Source organism: Phalacrocorax carbo, chromosome 27, assembly GCF_963921805.1.
Source record: "Phalacrocorax carbo chromosome 27, bPhaCar2.1, whole genome shotgun sequence".
Taxonomy (NCBI): Eukaryota; Metazoa; Chordata; class Aves; order Suliformes; family Phalacrocoracidae; genus Phalacrocorax; species Phalacrocorax carbo.
The window spans coordinates 826,373-850,016 of NC_087539.1; the positions used below are offsets into that span (position 1 = coordinate 826,373).

Sequence of the window (23,644 nt, forward strand, 5' to 3'; positions counted from 1 at the left end):
GGGTCCCCCTGTGGTCCATTGACCCCGTGGGTGCTGTAGGGCTCGGGGAGCCCCAGGGCGCTGCCCTGTCCTATGACTGGAACCTTCCCACCAGGAAGGGACTGGCGCTACTGGGAACAATGGGAGCAGGGTGGGGGCCGGCGTGTGTGGCCTTGGTGTGAGCAGCCCCGTCCCACTCCGGTGCTGGGGGGGGCAGCCGGGGCGGGACCGGCTTGGCTCGGGGCCGTGTCGACAGGACGCCGGGCTGTGCCAGGGCTGGCGGAAGGGCAGCGACGGTGGCAGCGTCCCTGCGGGTCCCCCGAGCGCCGTCACCCTGGAAGCAGCCCCCCACACACACCCACTGCAGCAGGGCTGGGGTCTCCGTGTGCCTCAGTAAAGCCACCAGCGGTCCCCGAGCCACGCGGGGACCCCATCCAGCCCCGGTGCCGCCGCAGGGTCGAGCACCGCAGGCGGGGGTTTGCACAGCACCCGGGGCGGGCGGTTTATTTGCAGCTCTTGGGCGGGGTGGGGGGGTCTCGCAGCTCTTGGGGGGTGGTCTGGCGGCCGCGGCAGGGGACTAGCGGACGCGGTGGGCCGGCTTGGGCAGGATGGTGGCCAGGACGAAGTCGACGAGGCAGGCGGGCAGGTAGGAGGCGGGCAGCCAGAGCAGCTTGGCGTCCCAGCCGGCGCTGTAGCGGGTGCGCGGGTGCCGGGCGCCCAGCGCGTGCTCCATGCAGCGCGTCACCTTGCTGAGGTCCGTGTCGCAGATGGCGTTCATGATGAGCCGCTGCACCTTGAGGTCTGGGGGATGCAGGTGGGGAAGCGGGGCGGGGGGGTCAGGCAGCCTGCGGCGGGGGGGAAACTGAGGCAGCGGGGACCCCCCCCGCCCCCGCACCCGCACCCCACTCACACTTGTGGAAGAAATCCTCGCCGTAGCTGAGCCGCGTCTCGGGCGCCAGGCGGTCCCAGAGCTGGCGCAGGGACGCCTCGATGCTCTCCAGGTTGGTCACGGCCGTCTTGAAGAAGCCGGGCTCCACGATGCTGACCTTCACCCCGAAGTGGTACATGTCGCGCCTGCGGGGTGCACGGCCGTCAGGGCGCGGGGCGGGGGCCGCGGGGCGGGCGGGGGGCCGGCACCCACCGCAGGCTGTCGGAGAAGGCCTCGATGCAGTACTTGGAGATGCAGTAGCCGCCGCCGTTGGCGGAGAGGCGGCCCAGCACGCTGGAGGTGTTCACCACCCGGCCCCGCGCCCGCTTCAGCAGGGGCAGGAACTGGAGCGTCACCTCGATGACCCCGAAGGTGTTGACGGCCATGATCTGGCGATAGTCCTCCATCGCCATCCACTCCGTGGGGCCGATGGGGTTGGCCACCCCCGCGTTGTTCACCAGCCCAAAGAGACCTTGGGGGGGGGACAGGACGGGACAGGGGACGCGCGATGGTGGCCACGGTCCCCTCCTGTGTGCCCTGCGGCACTTCCCCTGGGACCCCCATCCTGTCCCTAGTGGGACCCTCCCCTCCATGCTGCCCTGTAGCACCTTGCAGGGACCCCCACCCACCCTATAGCCCCTCTGCAGGGCTCTCCCAGCACCCCCCGGCAGGACCCATCTCGCCCCAGAGCCCCCAAGTCCTTTGCCTTGGGATGTCCTGCTGGGACCCCCCTGTTCTGCCCTGCAACACCTCCCCAGGGACCCCTCTTCCCACCCTGTACCCCCTCTATGGAGCTCCCCATCGTGCCCTATAGCACCCCATGGTGGAACCTGTCTTGCACTACAGCATCTCTCCTGTGACCACCATTTCTGCTGGGACCCCATCCTGCCCCCCAGCGCCTCCCCAGGGGCCCTGTGTGTGTGTGTGTCCCATCACCTCCCCTGGGACCCCATATCCCCCATCGCCTCCCTGGGTCCCATCCTGCCCCTCATCACCTCCCCAAGGACCCCATATCCCCCATCGCCTCCCCAGGTCCCAGCCTGCCCCCATCACCTCCCTGAGGACCCCATATCCCTCCCCAGCACCTCCCCTGGTCCCATCCTGCCCCCTGTCACCTCCTCAAGGACCCCATATCCCCCCCCAGCACCTCCCCCGGTCCCATCCTGCCCCCCGTCACCTCCCCAAGGACCCCATATCCCCCCCCAGCACCTCCCCCAGTCCCATCCTGCCCCCTGTCACCTCCCCAAGGACCCCATATCCCCCCCCCAGCACCTCCCCCGCTCCCATCCTGCCCCACTCACCCTTCTCGCCCACCTCTGCCCGCACCCACTCGACGGCCCGGCGGATGCTGTCGGAGCGGGTGACGTCGAGCAGGGTGGTGCGGAGGTGGCCGGGGCAGCTCCGCTGGAGGCTGTCGGCCCCTTTCTGGGTCAGGCAAGCGGCCAGCACCCGGTAGCCCTGGCGGGCCAGCCGCCGCGCCAGTAGGTTGCCGAAGCCGCTGTCGCAGCCGGTGATGAAGACGTGCTTGTCTTTGACGGAGGGCAGGGTCCGGCGGTCCCGCACCAGCCAGCCCAGCGCCCAGGCCAGCACCACCAGCAAGAGGTACAGCCACATGGCGGGGGCCTGCGGGGTCCGGGGGGGGCGGTGGGAGAGGAACCCAGGCGTCCTGGGCCGTGCCACCCCCCCCCACCACCAGGTCAACCCCTGCACCCCGAGTTGAACCCAGGCTCCTTGCTCGCTGGGTAAAGCCACGCACCCCTCCCTGCACAGGGGACCCCCAGATACTCTGCCCCACACCCTGGGGGGTCAGACCCCACCCAGGTGGAAGGTGGGAAAAGTGGGGGGCTGAGGATGGACCCCAGCATGGAGCAGGTCCCACATGGGTCTCAGTCTGTGCCCAGGTGCCACGGGGTGTCTGGGGACCCTGGGCGGTGGTCCCTGTCCTCCCAGGGTGGGGGGGTGAGGACCCCCGCATTGCCCTCCCAGCGTGGGGGTGAGAACCCCGCGTCCCACCCCCACAGACGAGTCTCGCACCAACCTCCCTCCCGCCGGGCCAGGGCGTCCGTGCGGCGTGCCGGGGATTAGCCGGGCACACTGCGTCAGCGCCTGGCCGCGACCCAGGGCCCGCGGGGCAGCCCCGCCAAGGGGGGGGTCCCAGCTGCTCCCCCCCAGCTTAACCCAGTCCCCCTCCTGCCCTCCCAGGGCAGGGGTGACCCCGGGCACCCTCTGTGCCTGACCTGTTGGGGAGGCGACCGTCACCGCTGCCGCCGGGACCCCCAACCCACCTGCCCCCACATCCCACCCCCTTCCCGATAAGGAAGCCCTATGGGGGGGCTGCATCCCCCTCCAGGAGCCCTGTTTGGGGAGGTCTTTGGGGGTGTCAGGATCCCCTGCCCTCGGGGGGCTGTGGGGGGGACACCCTGTGTCTGTCCCTGCCCAGCCCCGACGGTGCAGGCTCTCGGTGTGCACAAGACCCAACAGACTCATTTTGCCACACCCTGTGGCCGTGGGGCAGACCCACGGCGGGGGCTGCTGCGGCCCCGGCTTGCCTGGCACCCCCAGCCCGGGTCGGGGTGCGGAGGGGAGCCCACCCAGCAAGCCCCCACCTACCTTTGGCGGGGCAGAGGGCTCCAGGCACTGCTCCGGCTGCGGCAGCAGCAGCCGTCTGAGCTGGGGGGGCCGTGGCCGCTCCTCCCCCTGCGCTGGGGCAAAGGTCACAGTGGGCTGAACCCCCCCTTACCCCCCCGCTGGGTGCAGCTGGGGCGGGGGGAATTGGGTGCATGGGGGTACTGGGACACCCCTTGCCTTGTTGGGGGACCCTCACCGCGGAAGAGCCCTGACCAGAGCCGGGAGGGAGGGTGACCCCCTCCCAAGGCACATGGAACCCCCAGGTCCCCTTCCCAGCCCTGGGCGGGGGCACTGCCCGGAGGTGGGGGGCTGAGCTCCCCCCCAGGGGGATTAGAGCCCTCCCGGCCCAGAAGGGGCCCTTTGTCTGCGAGAAAAAGGGGCCTCAGAGCCCGAGTTAAGCAGTAAAGAGGATGAGGGGGCTTAGGAGGGGGCAGCCGAGGGCTGTGCCAGGGCCCCGACGTGTGCCAGACCTGGCCTCCACACACCGCCTGTACAACCACGCTTTATTCTGCCCGCTCCCCGGTACCGAGGGGTCCCCGCCGCGGCCGGGAGCTGCTGCGGCATCACGGTGGGGCCCGCGTTATCTGCCAGGACCAGCCGCGGCAGCGGGGAGGGTCCGGGGGTCCCCGGCAGCGGCGGCTCAGGAGCAGGAGGGCTGGAGCTGCCCCTTGTAGACGTACTCCAGGGCGGTGGCGATGGTCCGCATGTCCATCTCGATGCTGCGGGCCCAGTTCTCCACGTCGCCGATCTCCTGCCGGGATGGGGGGGGCTGTCAGGGAGCTGCCGGTGGGATTTGGGGTGTCCTAACCTGCCTCACTGCCCCTCTCCAGCAGCCGCAGCCCGGGGCGGGGGCTCGGGGCTGGCTGGGACCCCGTGGGTGCTGCCCGCCGTGGTGCGATGCGGCAGCGGGCAGACGGCACGGCCAAACTGCTCCGGCACCGAGCTGTGGGGCTGGGGGGGGGGGGGCCGCAGCCCACCCGCCCTCCAGCACCAGGCAGGCAGCACCGTGCCAGCAGCGGGCTCCCGACACGCGTGGGGCACAGGACCCCGTCCCTCAGCCAGCCACGGTGACACGGGGGGGTTCCCACGGGGCTGCTTTTCTATGTGTCCCAGAGGGAAACCTCCTCCCTGAGCCGAGCCAGGGTGGGGGGGCGACCTCCCCCCTCGCACTGTGCGGGGGGGACACCCCACCTTGAGGGCCTGGTTGAAGTTCTCCACCATGGTGATCCACTGCCCCGTCTGCTTGGCGAACTGCGCCGCCTGCACCTGCAGCGTCTTCACCTCGTGGTCCAGCTTCCGCTGGTTGACATAGGCCTGCGCCACCCTGCGAGGGGGGACACACACGGGGGGGGGGACACACGGGGGGTGGGGTGGACACCCCTAAAGGCTCCAGGGTGGGGAGGTGGCCCCAGGGAGGGGGGGTGCCAAAGCACTGGGGAGCCGTTAGTGGGGACTGGGGGGCGTGTCCTGGGGAGGGGGTTTGCGGTGGGAAGGGGCCAGGGAGTTGAGGGGGTGCCAGGGCAGGGGTTTTGGGGATGCAGGGGTTCCTGGATGGGTGGTGTGTTGGGGAAGGGGCTGGGGGGTGCCTGGGTGGGGGGGTTGGGGGTGCAGAGGTACCAGGGTGGGGGTTTGGGGGGCAAGGGGCACCAGAGTTGGGGGGAGTGTCCCTGGCTGGGGTGGGGTCTGTTGGGGAACAGGCTTGGGGGGTCCTGGAGGGTGGGGGGTTAGGGGTGCAGGGGTCTTGGGGCAGGGGTCTGGTAAGGACCAGGCCAGGGAGTTGAGGGGGTCCTTGGGCAGGGGTTTTGGGGTGCAGGGGTCCCTGGCTGGGGGTTTTGGGGGAAGAAGGGGTACCAGGGTTGGGGGGGGTGTCCCTGGCTGGGGGTCTGTTGGGGAAGAGGATTGTGGGGGGGTCCCTGGATGTGGGCTGGGGTGTGTGTCCCTGAATGGGGGCTCAGGGGAGGAAGGTGCACCAGGGCTGGGGGTGGTGTGGTGTGTTCCTGGCTGGGGTTTCCAAGGGTAAAAGGGGCTGGGGGGGGTCAGGGGGTCCCCAATTGGGGGTTTTGGGGGAGAAGGGCTGGGGAGTTTGGGGGTCCCTGGGTAGGGGTTGGAGGAGGAAGGGGCTGGGAGGTTGGGGGTACCCTGGGTAGGGGGGTTACAGGGGTCCCTGGATGGGGGTTGCGGGGGTCCCGGCCTCACCCCACGTTGAGGTGATCGACCAGGGCCTCGGTCAGGCGGGTGGCGGCGGCGATGGCCTCCCTGCGCCGCCGCTCTGGGGGGACGCGGCCGTCAGGGGCGGCGGGACCCCGCCCCGCCCTGCACGCGCCGCCCGTGACGCCAGCGGGGAGCCGCGTGACGTCAGCGTGCGGGGCTCTGACATCACGCTCCGCCCTACCGGCCACCCCCCCGCCCCTCACCGCCACGGTCGCCTCATTCCCCCCCCAACCGCCGCTCTGACGGACAGCCCCGCCGGCCAATGGGGTGCGGCCCGCACGTTGAGCGACAGCTCCCGCCGCCAATCGGGCCGCCGGGGGGCCGGTCGCCATGGGGACGGGGGCGGGCTCACCCTGCAGCTCCCGCCGCTCGCTCTGCCGGGCCTGGTGCTCCTTCAGCAGCCGGGACAGCATGGCGGCGGCGCCCGCGTCACGTGACCGCCACCTGAGCGCCACGTGACCGCCGCGTGACCGCGCGCCCCGCCTCCTGCGGGGCCTATAGGGGCCATAGGGGGGACGCGGGGGCCTGTAGGGGCCAGCGCAGGGCCGGGGTGGGGATGCGGGGCCCGGGTGAGGCCTGCATGAGCCCGGCTGGCACCCGAGGGGGCTGCGGGGGCCTGGCTGGGGGCCTGTGCGCGTGACCGGGGCCTGTCAGGGCTAGAGGGAGCTGTTTTGGGGGAGTGGGGCTCTGGGGGGGGCGTTTGGGGGCCCGGCTGGGGCTCTTGGGGCCCGGCTGGGGGTCATTGGGGGCTCTAGGGACCGGCTGGGGCCCGTCGGGGTGCTGGGGGTCTGTGGGGGCGTTGGGGGCTCTGGGAGCTCTGCTGGGGCCTGGCTGGGGGGGCTCTGGGCTTCTGTGGGGGCCCATGGGGCCCCGGCTGGGGGTCTGTGGAGGCTCTTGGGGCCCCTCTGGGTGTCTGTGGGGGCTCTGGTGGCCTGGCTGGGGGCCTGGGCCGGGGATGAGGGGTGCTGTAGGGGTTTGTGTTGGGGGACATATGGGTGCTATAGGGGCCTGGGTCCTGTGTCCCTGTAGCGTGACAGGTACATGGGTGCCTTAGGCTGTCGGCTCCCCCTTGCTGTGCTGGTTCCAGCTGTGCTGGCTGCTGGTCCCAGTACTGGCTGTGTGGCTGGGGGAAGCCTGGGCTGTGTTCTGTGGGTGACCAAGAGCCCAGGCATGAGGTGCTGGGGTCCCCCCAATCTTTGGGGTGCTGGGGACAGGTGAGCCATCTCTCCTCCCTGTGGTCTGTGATGAGCGAGGCAGTGCTCTGCTCCCCGCTGGCGACGGAGAGGCCAGGGGTGCCTGAAGGAGCTGAACGTGACTCTGTTAAACCCCACTTTTACTTCCCAGGTGGACCAGCCTGTGCTGGCTGGGAATTCCTGAGCTCTCACCCGCTTCCCAGCTGCGGTGGGAGCAAGACTGGGGCTAAATCTCAAATAATGCAGAATCGTCCTTGTCAGGGTGTCCCAATGTCAGGTACGGCCGCCTGGGCTGTTCCTGTGCCAGGACGTAATGGATGGGGCTGGTGGAGAGAGAAGTGAGCTGGCAGGGGGTGGGGGAGAGCCGGCCGGGCTCCCGGGATGCAGCTGCTGCCAGCAAAGTGCACTATGAAAATTAAATTGCTCTGCAGAGTGCCGGAAGGGTGAGCTGGCAGAATTGCCGGGATGCGTCTGAACTCATCGGGCTTAATCAGCCCGAGAGCTGGGATGAGGCTGCTCGGTTGGGCGGGCGCCAGCTGGCCGCAGCCGAGCAGAGTCAGGAGGGGGAGGAAGGTCTAGTCATCCCTTCGGGTCGGGCAGGGGAAGGGAGTATCAGGAAGGTGAAAAGAAAAGGCTGGGACTGTGAGGAGGGGGCTGTTGTTGTGCAGGTCGGTGCTGGCACAGGGCAGGCAGAGCTCGGGGCGCGCTGGCAGGGTCGGGGCGTAGCCCGCGCGAAGTTCGGCCTCGACGCAGCCTTGATTTCTGACTGTTTCTGCTCAAGCTCCCTTCAGGGCAGTCCTGGCAGGGGTTACCCACTCACGGCCCCATCGGGAGCGGGATGTGTGTCTCCGCATCCCAGCTGGCTTCTCCCCGCGGATTCAGCTCCTTGCACCTTCGCTGTCCGCTTGCCTTTGTTCTCTGAGCTGCTGACCTGGAGGAGCTCTGGCTGCAGCTACAGGAACTCGGGCATAAAATGTGGCCAAAGATAAACTGGTGAATGGGTAAAAATAACCCCAGCTTACTCCCCACGCACCTGTCCGATGCTGGCCCGCTCCAGTTACACAAACAAGTCCTTGCCTGCAGGAGCCCCTGCAGCCTTGGGAAGGGCAGAGGAATTTGTTTTGCTGTCTCACTCGTTAGCTGACGAGCGTGCCGGGCTAACGGGGGTGCTGTCGGGCAGAGCATGCTCGGGGTCTGCGTGCGGCGGGGCTGCCCCGCTCCTCCCTGCGCCCGGGCTTGGCGTGTGCCAGCGTCAGCTGCTCCCCGTGAAAGGTTTGGGTGTATCGGCGGGGGTTTGGCGTTCGGAGGGTAACTGCTGGCCGCTCTCCCACCCGTGGGACCCTCGGGACGAGGCACCGCTCCCAGAACTGTGCCGACCCAGTTCCTGCCCTTCCTTCCACAGGAATGAAGATTGCTGCCCGGTTGGGGACCTTTGCTGGTGGCGGCTGACGGTCCTGCAGGCGCCCGAGGGAGTTCACACCTTTCCCAGGCGCTGGCTCCGGCTCTCGGCACGCGCCAGGGATGTGCCTCGGCTTCCCTTGCTGACGCTGCCTGGAACAGCAGCGAAACACGCTCCCGTCTGCCTCGAGAGGCACGACGGGCCCCGGCTGCGGGCGCAGGAGCTGCTCCCGTGTGTGGCTCTGCTGCCTCCCCCATCCTCCCGCCTCTCCTGCGACGGAAGGTGCTCCGAGCGGGGAGCCTGGGCTCCATTCAGAGTTAATGGCGCTGGAGATGTGGTTTGGCCGCACCAGGGGAGCCCTCGGGAACATTTCCCTCCCTCCGTCCGTGTGGAAGCGAGTGGTGGGTCCCATCCTCGCCCTGCCCTCGCTCCGCTCCCGGCCCTCGCCGCTCCCTGACTCCAGCTGTTTCTACGCCCAGGGAAGCGCTTCCCACTCTCCCGATTTTCGCTCCCTGACCCCACAGAAGCCTTGGCGAGGCTCCTGGAGCGGATCCTGCCCTGGCTGGGGGAGTGGGACCAAGACACCCCCGTGTTGCCCCCGGGCTCTGCTGTCCTTGGGTGGGTTGGGGAGCTCAGCCCTGCAGCCCCCACCCGTCCGCTCCCCCCACCTCGGCTGCGCAGCGCTGGGGCCGGTGGGGTGAGGCTGCGGCTTCTGGGAGCGTCTGGGTTCAAATCCAAGCCAGGGCTCAGAGCAAAGGGAATCCTCCCAAAAAGGAGTTTTCTTCTCCTGATGTAGGAGCTGCCGTCCGACCCCCCGCCTCGCTCGCTCCCTCAGCCATGAAAACCCTCGAGCTTCGTGCCTGAGCCGCCGGGAGCGGCGTCCTGCCGGGCGCGGGCGGGGGGCAGCGCTTCCCCGGCAAACCCAGCCCCGTTTGGAAGTTGGCCCTTGCACCGAAAACAAAATTCCCTGGCGGCGGCGTGGAGGGGATGACAAAGCCCGCCGTGGGGCCGGCAGCGCCGGGGCTCCCGCGCTCGCCGCCTGCTCGTCGGGGGCAGCGTCAGCGGTGCCCGCCTGTGCCGTGCGCAGCAGCCACGGCCCCGCTGACGCCCAGCCGCCGGTGGCGTGAGGCAGCGAGGCCCCGCAGCCCCGAGGTGGGAAGTGTCCTGTTGTCCGTTCGTGAGGCGGGTTTGGGGTTGGAAATCCCCGACCCGCTGGGCCAGGCCCCCAGGGGAGCCGCTGTCGTTAACCCGGAGCAGCTGGCTTCTGCGGCACGTTACCAGGCTCGGAGCGGGGCGAGCTCCCGGGCGGCACCGCGCCGTGGCAGCCACGAGGGTCCGTCCTGACCCGGTGCGGGGCTGGCTCCCCCCTGGCCAGGGCTCCCCCGCAGCCGGAGCTCCCCAGCCTCAGGCTGCTGCTCGGCTTTGGGTCTGTTTGAGGGAAAACAAAGCAGATTTGGGGGCTTGTTTGGGAGGAGAGAGGCTCGAGAGCGTGGTGCCCCCGGGGTGGTTGGTTTGGGAGCTGGGAGGAGAGCCAGGTGGCAGAGCGAGTTGGGGTCCCATCTCCTCTCCCCCTGCTCGTGGGCACCCTGAAGCCTGGATCAGATTTTTTTGGGGGTCCCCTCTGTTCTGAGGGAGCACCGGGACCCCAAATTGTGGTTTTATCTAGATCAGCTGCTCGTGCTGCTTCGCGGCCACAACCACCTTCCTTTCTGTTCGGCCCGATGCTCGGGGGACGCTGTCCCCTTCCGCTGGGCAGCAGCAGCCGGGGAGCTCCGTGCTCCCCGGCCCGGTGGGCGATGGGGCGTGGGGCGTGGGCGGCGGGAGGCTGAGCAGCCCCCGGGGACCGCGTCTGTTCCCATCCTCCGCTCCCAGGCAGGGATCGGCCCTTTCCCACGTCAGGAGCACAACAGTGGGGATGTTGGGAAGGGATTTGGGCTGGAAAAGAGAAAAGAAGGGGCGAGCGTGGGGAGGGCTGGCTGGCAGCCAGGCGGGGGGTGAGCTGGGGGGACACAGACCCTCTTGGTCCTGCCTTCATCCCCCTGAAACGCAGGGCCAGCCGGCAGCGAGGAGGAGGAGGAGGTCAGGGTGAAGGACTGTTCCTGCGTCCAGCGCGGAGCTGGAGCTCATTCACACGGCCGGAGCAGCCCTGCCAGCTCCCAAATATCTTCACAGGCCTTTGGAGAGCGGGAGTGGTTAAAAATAGCCAGCATGCTGGAAAATATGACGGCCCCCCCTTTCCCTCCCCCCCCCCCAGGCTGCCGTTTGGGGCACGGGGCCGTGCTCAAGCCACAACGGCTCCTGTGGGACCCGGCCCTGCTGCTCGTGGGGTTTTGCTGCGCCGGCACCGCTGCCACCCCCAGTCCCCCGGGAGCCTGCGAAGGCAGCGGCCCCTTCGGTGTGGGGGGGTGTGGGTCCCACTCCTGCCAGCTGATCCTCTCGTTCTGGGGTGCAGGGGGTGCAGGGTGGAGGTGGTTGGGGGGACTGTCCCCATGGGAGCTGCCAGAGGGGCTGTCCCGCACCCCTTCCCACCGTCGTGTCCCCATGAGCACGGCCTTGGTGCTGGGAGGCAGAGGGACGGCAAATTGCCCGGTGGGTATCGCTGCAGGTGGTGGGGTATCGGGGTGTCGCTGCAGGTGGTGGCCTTTGGGGGTACTGGGGTGTTGGGCTGTGGCATCTCAGCGACAGCTCCATCCCGCTCCTCTGCTCCACCCCAGCTCGCAGAGAGTCCAGAGGTAGGCAATTGCCCTCCCGCTTCGACCCCCCACTGGAGGACCACCCGCCGCCCAGCCTGGGTGCTGTGCCCACCCTGGGGGACGTGGCCCTGCTTCAGCAGCACTGGAGGGGGGCGAGCAGTGGTTTGGGGCCGGGGAGCCCTGAGGGGGGTCACCCATGAGGGATGGGGAGATCTCTCAGCACCACTGGCTGATACAGTGCGCCGTGCCCCGTGCAGCGTGGTGGGGTGCGGTGCCCCGCGATTCGGGATGCGATGCCCCGCGCAGTGAGGTGTGGGGTGCGATACACAGCGATTCGGGGCGCGATGCCCCACGCAGCAAGGTGTGGGGTGCGATGCCCCGCGATTCGGGGTGTGATGCCCCGCACAGCGAGGTGTGGGGCACAATACATAGCGATTCGGGGTGTGATGCCCTGCGCAGCGAGGTGTGGGGCGCGATACACAGCGATTCGGGGCGCGATGCCCCGTGCAGCGAGGTGTGGGGCGCGATACACAGCGATTCGGGGTGTGATGCCCCGCGCAGCGAGGTGTGGGGCGCGATACACAGCGATTCGGGGCGCGATGCCCCGCGCAGCGAGGTGTGGGGCGCGATACACAGCGATTCAGGGCGCGATGCCCCGCGCAGCGAGGTGTGGGGCGCGATACACAGCGATTCGGGGCGCGATGCCCCGCGCAGCGAGGTGTGGGGCGCGATACACAGCGATTCGGGGCGCGATGCCCCGCGCAGCGAGGTGTGGGGCGCGATACACAGCGATCCGGGGCGCGATGCCCCGCGCAGCGAGGTGTGGGGCGCGATACACAGCGATTCGGGGTGTGATGCCCCGCGCAGCGAGGTGTGGGGCGCGATACACAGCGATTCGGGGTGTGATGCCCCGCGCAGCGAGGTGTGGGGCGCGATACACAGCGATTCGGGGCGCGATGCCCCGCGCAGCGAGGTGTGGGGCGCGATGCCCCGCGCAGCGAGGTGTGGGGCGCGATGCCCCGCGCAGCGAGGTGTGGGGCGCGATGCCCTGCCCCCGGCTGAGCGACCCGGGCTGTGCCAGCCGGGGTGACCCACCCGCGGCAGGCGGGGCGTGGGCCGTGCCGCCGCGGCCACGCGTGCTCGGCCGGAGCCGGGGGGGCGGCGGGGAGCGGCGGCATGGCGGGGGCTCGCTGCCTCTGGCTGCCCTGGCTCTGCCTGCGGCTGCTGCCGGGCGCAGCCTTCAACCTGGACGCCACCAGCACCCTGCTGAAGGACGGCGACAAGGGCAGCCTCTTCGGCTTCGCCGTGGCTCTGCACCGGCAGCTCAGCCCCGAGCCCGCCGGCTGGTGAGTGCGGGGCTGCGGAGGGTGCGGGAGCCGCGGGGCCCCGCCGGACGGCCGCGTCGGTCCCGCGGATGCTGCCCCGGTGGGGTGTCCCTCGCTCCGTGCCCCCTCCTCGGGCCTGTGTCCCCCACCCCGACCCCCATCTCGTCCCTCCGCTCAGTCGGGGATCGGCAGCCCGGGGGTCCCCCCGCCTCCTGGGGGTCCCCCCGCCTCCTGGGGGTTCCCCCGCCGCGCGGGGCTCCCCCCGCCGCCCGTCCCCCGGGGATGCTGGCGGGGGCGGCCCCTGCCCCCCACGGCTTCGGGGTGCCGAGAGTCCAACCGGGCGGGAGACCCGAGGGGACGGGGATGGGCGCCGGGACCCGCCGCCTGCGCTGCCCTTCTGAATTACTCAGCAGGAGCCGGGGGGGGGTGGGGGTGTCGGGGGGTTTGGGGGGACGATCGGTGCCCCGAGAGCAATCTTGGGGTGCTCGAGTGGATGGACCCCCCCCCGGGGCCCCCCCCCGGGCCGTGCCCGCCGCCTCCCCCGCGCCCGCTCGCCGCTGAGCTGGCAAACGCCCACCCGCCGCATGCCAGGGCAGCCACCGGCCGCAGCCGCAGCCCCCGGCCCTGCGTCCTCCGTGGACCCCAGACCCTGTGGCCCCCCACATGGCACTTGTGGCCCCCGGGGGGGGCTCGGGCTGCTGGCGGGGGTCTCAGCGACGGGGACCCCTGGAGCGGGCGGGTGTCGGGGCGCTGCCGCCCGCCGCTGCCCGCCCCCGTCCCCCCGGGCAGCCGCCGAAGGCACCCGGCCGCGGCAGCCGCCCTCTCCGCGTTCCTGGCGTCGGGAGGGGCGCTTTGGCTCCCCGGTGCCCCGGCTCCGGGGCAGGTGTTTGCAGAGCCGCCGGCACCGCACCGGTGTCCCCCTGCCCGTCGCCTCCGGCCCCCGGCAGGGCTCGGGGACCGGTTTGGCCCCCCGGGCTCCTTACGACGGTGGCCTGGCCCTGGCACCCCGGGCAGTGCCCGGCGCCCTGGCACAGGGTGCACTCCTGTGCCTCCCTCCGGCTCCCTCCTTTTTTGGGCATGTTGCTGCAGGGATATTTTGGGTGAATTCCAGTTTATTTTTACCGGCTCTGCCTCGCCGTCACCCCCCGGGGGCTCCCTCGCGTCCCGAGGCCACCGTCCCCCCCGGGGAGAGGGGCTAGGGGTGCCCACAGATGCCCCACTGCCACTGAGGGCGGCGCAGGGTGGGGGTCTGGATATGGGGGTCAGGGTGCCCCCAACCCTGCTGCACCAAGGGGGAGGGGGCAGGGAGCAGGCAGGAGCGGGGGGTCCGGGTGTGTGTCACCTCCCGCGCCCCCTCCCCTGCCCACACGTGCTCCGAGCTGCGGCTGAGGCCTGGGAACGGCGGCGCCGGGGGTGCAGCTGCTCGGCCGGGCGGGCTGGCACCGCGCTGGACGGGCACCGAGCCGGCGCGGCCCCGGCGCGAAATCGGTGCGGGGGCGCGGGGACAGCTGCGCGGGGGTGGCGGGGACGGGGGCGCTCCGGGTGGGTGCCGGGGGGGGGGGGATGGCGGGACCGGGTGCGCAAATGCAGCCGCACACGTGTGCAAACCCAGCGTTGCACGTGCACGGCGGGGGGTCGCGGGGGGCTGCCCCCCACGCCCTGACGGGGGGCTCCCCCCCGCTGCAGGCTGCTGGTGGGGGCTCCCCAGGCGCCGGCGCTGCCCAGCCAAGGCGCCAACCGGACCGGGGGGCTCTTCGCCTGCCCGCTGACCCCCGAGCTCTCCGACTGCTGGCGGGTGCCCATCGACGAGGGAGGTGAGGTGCGCTCCTGGGGCCCCCCCCCCCCCGCCCCCCCAGCTCCCCACCCTGGGGGTCCTGGCGGGGCTGACGCTGCCCATCCCCACCAGCGGACCTGCAGCGGGAGAGCAAGGAGAACCAGTGGCTGGGGGTGAGCGTGAAGAGCCAAGGTGCCGGCGGCAAGATTGTGGTGAGCACCCGGGAAGGTGGGGGGGGGGGTAGGGTGGCGAGGGCTGCGAGGGGGTCCCCCGGCACCGCCTGACGCCCCCCACCCCCTCCCACCCCCCCAGACCTGCGCCCACTTGTACGAGGCGCGACACCGGGTGCGGCAGCCCCTGGAGACGCGGGACGTGATCGGGCGCTGCTTCGTGCTGAGCCAGGACCTGCGGGTGCGGGACGAGCTGGACGGCGGCGAGTGGAAGTTCTGCGAGGGGCGGCCGCAGGGCCACGACCGCTTCGGCTCCTGCCAGCAGGGCCTGGCCGCCGCCTTCAGCCCCGACCACCATTACATCCTCTTCGGGGCCCCCGGCACCTACAACTGGAAAGGTGAGGGTGGGGGCGGCCGGCTTCCCCCCCCCCCCCCCGCCCCGGGGCCGAGCGAGGGTGCGGGAGCGGGGGGCTGCGCGCGTGCCTGTGCGCGGGTTTGCGTGTGCACGCGTGTGGGTGCGTGTTCCTGCCTGGGCGGGCGTGCGCATGCCTGCACGATGGGTGTGCAAGCTGTGGGTGTGAGCACAGGCGTGTGAGCACGTGTGTGAGCGTGCTGTGGGTGTGAGCACGTGCGTGAGCGTGCTGTGGGTCTCATCACACGTGTGTGAGCGTGCTGTGGGTCTGATCACACCTGTGTGAGCACCTGTGTGAGCGTGCTGTGGGTCTGATCACACGTGTGTGAGCATGCTGCAGGTGTGAGCACGTGTGTGAGCGTGCTGTGAGTGTGAGCGCGTGTGAGTGCTGTGGGTCTCATCACATGTGTGTGAGTGTGCTGTGGGTGTGAGCACGTGCGTGAGTGTGCTGTGGGTGTGGGCACATGTGTGAGCGTGCTGTGGGTCTCATCACACGTGTGTGAGCATGTTGTGTGTGAGCACACGGGTTCCTCCACGTGGTATGAGTGTGTGTGTGCACGCATATGGGGGTGTGCATGCAAGCATGTGTGTGCACGCGTGCGTACATGTGGGTGCATGTGGGTGTGAGCACAGGGGTGTGTTCATGCCGTGGGTGTGAGCACACAGGTGTGTGCGTGCTGTATGCGTGTGCATGTGTGCATGCATGTGGGTGTGTACATACACGTAAGCGTGTGCGTATGCAGGCATGTTCACATACGTGTGCTGTGTGTACGTGAACACATGGGGGTATGTGCGCTGTGAGCGTGTACATGCGTGGGGGGTGCTCGTGTCTGTGCACACGCGTGTGCGCTGGTGCGACCGTGTGTTGGGATGCCCAGGCCCAGGGTGGGTCCGCCTGGCCAGCACGGTGCCCTACGGCAGCTCCGGCGCCCCTTGTCCCCAGGCAGCAGGAGGGTCCCCAGGGGGGTTGCCGGGGGGTCCCCTCGCCCCTCACCCCTCCTCGGTTCGGCAGGGAACCTGCGCGTGGAGCTGCTTAACCAGAGCTCCCTCGACCTGCTGCGCTACGACGACGGGCCCTACGAAGCCGGGGGCGAGAAGGACCAGGACCCCTCGCTCATCCCCGTGCCCGCCAACAGCTACTTCGGTACGGGCACGGCGGAGCCCGGGCGCGGCGGCACGGCACGGCACAGGGGACCCCCCCACCGGCCCCGCCGCCCGGCTCCAGCCTGCCCTGGCCACGGTGCCCACCCTGACGCCCCTCTCTCTTTCTCTCCCGCCCGGCCGTGGCGCAGGGCTGCTCTTTGTGACAAACATTGATAGCTCAGACCCCGACCAGCTGGTCTACAAAACCCCCGAGCCCAGCGAGAAGGTGCCCGGCGCGGCCGGCGACGTGGCCCAGAATAGCTACTTGGGTTCGTAAGCGCCGGCGGTGCCGGCGTCCCCGTGTGCCGGCGTCCCCGTGTGCCACCTTCCCCGGAGCCGTGTCCTGTGGTGTGTGTCCCCCCTCCCCACCCGTGTCTCTGGAGGGGAGAGGAAAGGAGAGCTCCCGCGGCCTCGGCCGGGCCCAGCGAGCACGTGTCCACACGCGTGTGCACACGTGTCCCCATGCACGCACGCACGCGCTGAGCACGCCGCCCTCGGCACCTCCCTGTACGCGCAGCGTCGCCCCCCCCTCCTCGTGCACGCACCGAGAGCACACCCCCCCTTTGCACCCCCTCTGCATGCGTGGCCCCCCTCCTCGTGCACACCCCCTTGCACACCCAGCCGTGCACACGTGTGGCTGCACACCTCCGCCCGCTCCCACCCGTCTTGGGTCCATCCCGTGCAGGCACGTGCCTGTGGCCGTCGCTCCCCACCCCGGGGGGGGTCCCAACCCCCCCCAGCCAGGGCTCCCCACGGGCAGCGCTCCCTTGTCCCCATCCCTGTCTGCGTCCTGTGTCCTGTCGCTGTGGCGGGGGCACCGCCAGGCTGGGGGGGGGGTGTGCAGAGCCCGGGCAGGGGGCACACAGAGCCTGGTGTGGCCCCCCCCAGCACCCCACTGTCCCCGTGCTCTTCCCTCTGGAGGTGGGGGTGCATGGGGGGTGCACGGTTCCCGCGGGGGGAGGCAGCGGCTGCAGCCTGCTGGGGCCTGCCTGGGGGCTGCTGGGGGGGGGGCTCAGGGGGCTGCGTGGCTGCTGGGGGGGCTGGGGAGGGGCCAAGCACTGCAACCGCTGCACGTGGGGAAGGGGCTCCCAGCCCCCTGTCGTGGAGGGGGCCCTGCTGCTCTCTCCAGGTGTGGGGGGGTTCCGGTCCCCATCTGGCTCTGCTCCGGGTCTTGCTGCTCGGGCCCCAAAATCTTGCCTTCTCTCCCCGAAGTCTTCCCTTCTGGCGACGCGGGGAGGGGCTGGTCCTTGCTCACCCCGGCAGCCTCTGCTCCCCCTTGGCTTCCCCTGGCCCAGAGCTGGCGAGGGGTCCCCGCAGTCCTGCCCCCCGCCTGCGGCCGCTGCGCCCGGGGCGCGCAGAGCCCCGCCATTCCCGCACCAAAGCACGAGGCTCCACGAGGGGAGACCTGGCCACGCAGGGCTGAGCAGAGAGAGAGAGACGGATGGACAGACGGACGGGCAGATGGCGGGTGGGGGGGGCTGGGGGGGGGGCTGGGGGCTGGGCAGACACCGATACCTTCCCCCCCCCCCCCTCGCCTCCGCAGGCTTCTCGGTGGACTCTGGCGCAGGGCTGACGCGGAGGCGGGAGCTGAGCTTCGTCACCGGAGCCCCCCGCGCCAACCACACCGGGGCCGTGGTCATCCTGCGCCGCGACAGCGCCAACCGCCTGGTGCCCGAGGCCGTGCTGCCGGGCCAGCAGCTCACCTCCGCCTTCGGCTACGCTGTCGCCGTGCTCGACCTCAACAGCGATGGGTGAGTTTGGGGGGACCCCCCCGGCCGTGGCAGATTGGCACCCCCAGTCCTAGTGCCGGGGCATCGCCCGGGTTCGGCACCCGCGGCCGGGGGGATGATGGAGCCGTCGTCCCTGCAGCTGGATGGACCTGGTGGTGGGGGCCCCCCACTTTTTTGAGCGCAAGGAGGAGATTGGGGGGGCCGCCTATGTCTACATCAACCCGGCGGGGCGCTGGGACTCCGCCACCCCCCTCCGCCTCAACGGCACCCGCGGCTCCATGTTCGGCATCGCCCTCAGCACCGCCGGGGACCTCAACCAGGACGGCTTTGAGGGTGAGGGGTTTTGGGAGGGCTCGGGGAGAGGGGCTCTGGGGTCCTCATGGGCTGGGATGTGTCCCAGCCTGCATCCTGCTGCGGGGGCGGGATGGTGGCTCCCACAGAGGGTCCTGGGAGGGGTCTTGGGCCCCCCCCACTACCTGCCCTTGCTCCCCCTCCCCAGACCTTGCTGTGGGAGCCCCCTTCGACGGCGCTGGCAAAGTCTACATCTACCACGGCAGCAACCTGGGCATTGTGGCAAAGCCGGCACAGGTGAGGGGGTGCGGGGCTGGGGGGGTGCATTGCCCATCGCCCCCCCCACCCTGCCGGTTCCGGGTGTCACAGGCGTCTTGTCCCCAGGTCCTGGATGGGGAGGGCGTGGGGGTGACGGCCTTCGGCTACTCCCTCTCAGGGGGGCTGGATGTGGATGGGAACCTCTACCCCGACCTGCTCGTCGGCTCCCTCTCCGACTCCGTCGTGCTGTACAGGTGAGTGCCGTGGCCCCCAACTGGGGCTGCCCCCACCCCTGGGCACCCCCCACACCTGGGCTGCCCCCGTCCCCGAGCACCCCCACATCCCCGGGCACCCCCCGCCCCTGGGCACCCCCCACACCTGGGCTGCCCCCGTCCCCAGGCACCCCCCGTCCCTGGGCATCCCCATCGCAGGGCTCCCCTCAAACCCTCCCAGGGCATCCCCTGAACCAGGGTGTCCCTGGGCATAGTGGGGGGGTCCCATGCCAGGTCTGCACAAGGCTCGGTGTGCCCTCGGGGGGGGTCCCCAGCCTGGTACCCCCTGTTTCTCCCCCATCAGGGCCCGGCCGGTCGTCCACGTCTCCAGGAACGTCTCCCTGCTCCCCCCCAACATCGACCTGGAGCAGAGCAACTGCCAGCACCAGGAGGGTGTCTGGTGGGTGCCACCTGCCTCCCCCTCCCCATCTCCCCTCCCCGGGCACAAAGCCGGGGCACAGCGGGGGTGGGTGCCCCCGTCTCACCCCATGTCCCCGCAGCGTGGATGTCCGAGCCTGCTTCAGCTACACGGCCAGTCCCGCCAGCTACAGCCCCCGCCTCGGTGAGCGTGGCGGGGACGGGCAGCGGGGTGGGGGACCTCGGGGCGAGTGGGACCGGGGAGGGACCCCGGCATCACACCCATCCCTCTCCCCCCAGTGCTGGAGTATGTGTTCGATGCCGACACGGACCGCCGGCGGCTGGGCCAGGCCCCCCGCGTCACCTTCCTCGGCCGCCGTCCATCGGACCCCGAGCACCAGTTCTCCAACACGGTGGAGCTGCCCCGGCAGCACGCCCGTGCCTGCGTCAAAGCCACCTTCCAGCTCCAGGTGGGTCCCCATCCTCATCCTCATCCCGTCCTCATCCCATCCTCATCCTCATCCCGTCCTCATCCCATCCTCATCCTCATCCCCGTCCCCCCCCTCGCCCGCAGGACAGCATCCGTGACAAGCTGCGCCCCATCGCCGTCACCCTCGCCTACGGCATCCAGGGAGCCGGGGCCCCACGGCACAGCCGGGGGGCTGCGCGGCACAGCCGGGGGGCCGCCCTGCCGCCCCTGTCGCCCGTGCTCAGCCCCCAGCAGCCCAGCAGCCACCGCACCGAGGTGGGGACCCGGCCGCGTTCCCCTCCCCTCCCCAGGGGTCCGGGGTGCCCCGTCCCATGCGGGGGCTGCCTGGAGTGTCCCCGTTGTCCCCGCCGTGTCCCCCCAGGTGCATTTCCTGAAGCAGGGCTGCGGGGACGACAAGATCTGCCAGAGCAACCTCCAGCTTCGTTTCCAGTTCTGCGCCCGCCTGGGGGATGCCGATTTCCTCCCCCTGCCCCGGTGAGGGGGGCCGGGGTGCTGCCCCCCCGTGTCCCCACCCCGCGGGGTGTTGGGGACGCCCCAGGGGTGCTCACGGCGGCTCTGCTCCCAGGGGGGCAGATGGCACCGCCATCTTCGCCATGAGCGACCAGAAGGACGTGGCCCTGGAGATCCACGTCACCAACCTGCCCTCGGACCCGGCGGAGCCGCAGCGGGACGGGGACGATGCCCACGAGGCCATGCTCACTGCCACCTTCCCCCCGGAGCTGCCCTACGCCGCCCTGCGCCCCTACGACGGCCGGGTGCCCTCGGTGCGGCGGGGGCCTGGCGGGGGGCAAGGGTGGGGTGCTCTGGAGGTGGTACCGAGGGTGCTGGGGGCAGAGTGATGGGGTAGTCCTGTGGGTGCTGAGGGATGGGGAAAGTCCTGGGGATGCTGGAGGGCTGGGGGCAGTCCTGGGGGCGCTGGGGCTGCGGGATGGGGTCAGACCTGGGGCTGCTGAGGGTTGGGGGGTGCCAGCAGCAGGGGCTCAGCTCTCTGCCCCCCAGGACAAGCCGGTGGTGTGCCTCGCCAACCAGAACGGCTCGCAGGTGGAGTGCGAGCTGGGGAACCCCATGAAACGCGGAGCCCAGGTGGGCACAGCTCCCCGTTCCCCCCAGCCCCCAGCCCTCGGCCCCGGCCCCAGCCCTCACCCCTCTGCCCCCAGGTGCGGTTCTTCCTCATCCTCAGCACCCTGGGCATCACCATCCAGACCACGGACCTGGCGGTGGAGCTGGCCCTGTCCACGTGAGCCCCGGCGGGGTCGGGGGCCTTCGCGGCGGAGCCCCACGCTTGGCTCTGCGCGTGGGTGCATTTGCAGGGGGCGTTCGGGGTGATGCTCCCCTCTGACCCCCCCACCTGCCTCTCCCCAGGATCAGTGAGCAGCCGGGGCTGGAGCCGGTGGTGGCTCGCGCCCGCGTGGTCATCGAGCTGCCGCTCTCCGTGACGGGGTGAGTGAGGGCAAGGTGGGGGGTCCGGGATGCCCCCCCCAGGGCTGCTCTGACCCCCAGGTGTCCCCGCAGCGTGGCCGTGCCGCCCCGGCTCTTCTTCGGCGGGGTGGTGCGGGGGGAGAGCGCCATGCGGAGGGAGAGCCAGGTGGGCAGCGCCGTGCGCTTCGAGGTCACGGTGAGTCGCCCCGATGCCTCGTTCCCGCGGTGGGGGGACGGGGGTGTGCGTGGGATGCCGGGGGTCTCAGCCCCGCTGCTCCTCTTCCCCTGCCATGCTCCTGGGTGGGGTTGGCTGTGGGGCAGGGGGTCCATGCTGCCCCGCTCACGCCGCTGTCTCGCCCCATCGGCAGGTCTCCAACCGGGGCCAGTCGCTGAAGACGCTGGGCTCGGCCTTCCTCACCCTCCTCTGGCCCCACGAGATCAGCAACGGGAAATGGCTGCTCTACCCCCTGCACCTGGAGCTGGCGGCTGCCCCGGGGCAGCGGGCGGCCTGCAGCCCCTCCGCCAACCCGCTGCGCCTGGCCCTGGTACCGCCGCGGGAGGGGGTGCGTCGGTGCCCGGGGGGGTCCGTGCCGCCCCCCTCCATGCCCGTCCTTCCCCCCTCCAGGAGCCGCCGGGGGAGGCTGACCCCACCGAGCCACCCACCTCGGGGTCCTGGTGGGTGCCGGCGCCCGCCGAGAGGAGGAGGAACGTCACGCTGGTGAGCGGGGCTGGGGAGCGCCCGGTTCTGGGGTACCCCTGCAGCTGGGGTGCCCCCGGTCGTGGGGCGGGCAGCCGGGCTGACCCCCCACCCCATCCCGCAGGACTGCGCCCAGGGCACCGCGCGCTGCCTGGCCTTCCACTGCCCGCTGCACAGCTTCGAGCGCGCCGCCGTGCTGACGGCCCGCGGGCGCCTCTGGAACAGCACCTTCCTGGAGGTAGGAGGGGACGGGGACGGCCCCCCGGGACAGGGATGGCCCCCTCCCTGGGCTGGGGAGGGGGCTCAGCCCACCCCGTGCCCCCACCGCAGGAGTACCTGGCGGTCACCTCGGTGGAGCTGATCGTGCGCGCCAGCGTCTCGGTGACGTCCTCCATCAAGAACCTGGTGCTGAAGGACGCCTCCACACAGGTCTGGCTCCGCCGCCCCCAGCCCCCAACAGTCCCCCGGCCCCGCTGCCCCCTGACCGCCCTCCCCTCCCCCAGATCCCCATCTCCATCTACCTGGACCCCGGCGCGGCGGTGGCCGGCGGCGTGCCCTGGTGGGTCATCCTGCTGGCCGTGCTGGCCGGCATCCTCGTGCTGGCCCTGCTTGTCTTCATCCTCTGGAAGGTGAGGGACGGGGACGGGGGCCCCGCGGCAAGATGTGTCCCCCTCCCTATGGCACAGGGTCCCCTGGACATGCCGTGTCATCCCAGCCGTGCCACAGCATGCCATGCCGTGCCAGCTCAGCCGTGCCACACTATGCCACGCCATGCTATGCCACCTGTGCCGTGCCGTGCTCTGCCATGCCGTGCCATCTCAGCTGTGCCACACTGTGCCACGCCATGCTGTGCCATGCCATGCCACCCGTGCCGTGCCGTGCCGTGCCACCCAGCCTGGCCTTGCCCGGCCTCACCCTCTCGCTTCCTCCCCAGTGCGGCTTCTTCAAGCGGAGCAGCCGAAAGTCCCGCTACGCCGCTAACTATTACCGGGCCCGCCTGGGCCTGCAGCCCTCCGCGGCGGAGAAGCAGGCGCCGGAGGGCGAGCGGTAACGCAGGGCTCTGCCGCCCCGGCGCCGGCGGGCAGCGAGCACGGGTGCGCAGGGGCGTGCGAGGGCTGGCGGCCGCCCTGCGCAGGTGTGCGAGGGCTGGCGGTGTGCCGCGGCGGAGGGACGAGGGTTTGCAGCGGCCGTGTGCGGGCGTGCGAGGGTTGGCAGGGTGGACGGACGAGGGGTTTGCAGTGTGGGCGTGCAAGGGTTTGCAGTGCCCAAGCCGGGGTGTGCAAGGGCTTGCAGTGTGCGTGTACGTGGGTTTGCAGTGCTGGCGCGCGGTGGTGCAAAAGTTTGCAGTGCCCGAACCGGGACGCGCGAGGGTTTGCAGTGCTGGCATGTGTTTGCACAAGTGCTGGTGCAAAGCGCACGCCCCTGCGCTTTTGGGGTGAGAACCAAGGCATGGGCAAGCGCCGGCACGAGCGCCCGTGCCGTGGAGTCACGGAGCCCTTCCCAAAGCCGGGGCGTCCCCGCGGGGCCCTGACTCGCGCCGGTCCCCCGCAGCTGGGCTTCTTCCGCCGGGCGCGCTACGCGCCGCCGGCCGTGCCGCAGTACCACGCCGTGAAGATCCCGCGGGAGGAGCGGCAGCAGTTCCGCGAGGAGAAGACGGGCACGATCCAGAGGAAGGAGTGGGCCGCCAACCTGAGCGAGGCCAGCAACAGCCACGTCGCCCCCAGCTCGGCGTAGCCCCCGGGGACGGCGCGGGGATGGCGGATGCAGGACCCTCCTCCCCAGCCGTGCCCTGGGGAAGGACCCTCTGGCACCGCGTGTGGGGAGGCACACGTGTGTGCCGGCACACGCCTGCCTTAGCGGGGTGCGCGCGGGACTGCTCGTGCCGAGACGGACCCATCGGCCCCCCGGGGAGGGCTCGGCCCCACAGCGATGTTCAACCCAATAAAAGGAACAGCCCCTCCACAGAGACTCTGTCCCTTCCTCGCAGCCTGGGGCATGTCGGCCATGATGGGTGTGGCCGGGGAGCCGCCATGATGGGTGTGGCCGCGGAGCCGCCATGATGGGTGTGGCCTTTTCGATGGCCAGCGGGTGTCTGCGCTGCCGGGACCGGGACGAGCCCTGTCTGCCGGGGTAACGGGGCGCGCTCCCGTCCCCGCCCGGCGGGTTGGGCCCGGCAGCCCCGACCCACCGGCAACGGCGCCCCAGGAAGGAGTGGGCGCGGCCCTACCCTTAGTCAAGATGGCGGCGCCCTGAGCCAAGATGGCGCCGCGCTGCA

The 23,644-nt window shown here is 71.0% G+C and overlaps 3 protein-coding genes across 16 annotated transcripts; 1 reads left to right on the forward strand and 2 right to left on the reverse strand.

Annotated features, from left to right (window-relative positions):
* Nucleotides 1-356: 356 nt before the first annotated feature.
* RDH5 (retinol dehydrogenase 5) lies at nt 357-3,900 on the reverse strand. The gene is made up of 5 exons (XM_064474534.1): nt 3,518-3,900; nt 2,209-2,530; nt 1,121-1,379; nt 890-1,053; nt 357-780 (listed from the first exon to the last, which is right to left on the reverse strand). Exons 2-5 carry the CDS (start codon nt 2,519-2,521, stop codon nt 557-559), a joined length of 960 nt encoding a protein of 319 aa, XP_064330604.1. The 5' UTR covers nt 2,522-2,530; nt 3,518-3,900; the 3' UTR covers nt 357-556.
* A 121-nt stretch (nt 3,901-4,021) lies between these two features.
* BLOC1S1 (biogenesis of lysosomal organelles complex 1 subunit 1) lies at nt 4,022-6,236 on the reverse strand. Its single transcript, XM_064474543.1, has 4 exons — nt 6,099-6,236; nt 5,732-5,804; nt 4,727-4,859; nt 4,022-4,286 (listed from the first exon to the last, which is right to left on the reverse strand). Exons 1-4 carry the CDS (start codon nt 6,157-6,159, stop codon nt 4,176-4,178), a joined length of 378 nt encoding a protein of 125 aa, XP_064330613.1. The 5' UTR covers nt 6,160-6,236; the 3' UTR covers nt 4,022-4,175.
* A 4,088-nt stretch (nt 6,237-10,324) lies between these two features.
* On the forward strand, nt 10,325-23,331 carry ITGA7 (integrin subunit alpha 7). Of its 14 annotated transcripts, XM_064474506.1 has the most exons (27): nt 12,384-13,844; nt 14,043-14,170; nt 14,263-14,342; nt 14,443-14,698; nt 15,725-15,856; nt 16,005-16,124; nt 17,399-17,606; nt 17,725-17,918; nt 18,085-18,173; nt 18,261-18,388; nt 18,711-18,806; nt 18,907-18,968; nt 19,064-19,233; nt 19,338-19,508; nt 19,615-19,727; nt 19,819-20,017; nt 20,253-20,336; nt 20,411-20,490; nt 20,616-20,693; nt 20,766-20,868; nt 21,041-21,217; nt 21,298-21,390; nt 21,494-21,607; nt 21,700-21,798; nt 21,873-21,998; nt 22,304-22,463; nt 22,921-23,061. In XM_064474506.1, the coding sequence occupies exons 1-26, from the start codon at nt 12,850-12,852 to the stop codon at nt 22,418-22,420; spliced, it is 4,212 nt and encodes a 1,403-aa protein (XP_064330576.1). In that variant the 5' UTR covers nt 12,384-12,849; the 3' UTR covers nt 22,421-22,463; nt 22,921-23,061. The 14 variants fall into 14 exon arrangements, with proteins under 14 accessions (XP_064330586.1, XP_064330578.1, XP_064330581.1 ...); XM_064474516.1 differs by lacking the exon at nt 12,384-13,844 and adding an exon at nt 10,325-12,377 and having other exon boundaries at nt 22,304-23,063; XM_064474512.1 differs by lacking the exons at nt 12,384-13,844; nt 22,304-22,463 and adding an exon at nt 10,326-12,377 and having other exon boundaries at nt 22,921-23,331.
* The last annotated feature ends 313 nt before the right edge of the window (nt 23,332-23,644 follow it).

Bases quoted from the DNA above. Each gene is read 5' to 3' on its own strand.
- RDH5 (XM_064474534.1), bottom strand. From the start codon at position 2,521: ATGTGGCTGTACCTCTTGCTGGTGGTGCTGGCCTGGGCGCTGGGCTGG. The intron at 1,380-2,208 runs GTGAGTGGGGCA...CCCCCCCCCAAG, and splicing joins GGCAGAGGTGGGCGAGAAGG to GTCTCTTTGGGCTGGTGAAC. The intron at 781-889 runs GTGAGTGGGGTG...TGCATCCCCCAG, and splicing joins CGAGGATTTCTTCCACAAGT to ACCTCAAGGTGCAGCGGCTC.
- BLOC1S1 (XM_064474543.1), bottom strand. From the start codon at position 6,159: ATGCTGTCCCGGCTGCTGAAGGAGCACCAGGCCCGGCAGAGCGAGCGG. The intron at 4,860-5,731 runs GTGAGGCCGGGA...CCCCCCTCGCAG, and splicing joins GTCGATCACCTCAACGTGGG to GGTGGCGCAGGCCTATGTCA. The intron at 4,287-4,726 runs GTGGGGTGTCCC...CCATCCCGGCAG, and splicing joins ACTTCAACCAGGCCCTCAAG to GAGATCGGCGACGTGGAGAA.
- ITGA7 (XM_064474504.1), top strand. From the start codon at position 12,850: ATGGACCCCCCCCCGGGGCCCCCCCCCGGGCCGTGCCCGCCGCCTCCC. The intron at 21,608-21,699 runs GTAGGAGGGGAC...CCCCCACCGCAG, and splicing joins GGAACAGCACCTTCCTGGAG to GAGTACCTGGCGGTCACCTC. The intron at 21,799-21,872 runs GTCTGGCTCCGC...CCCCTCCCCCAG, and splicing joins TGAAGGACGCCTCCACACAG to ATCCCCATCTCCATCTACCT.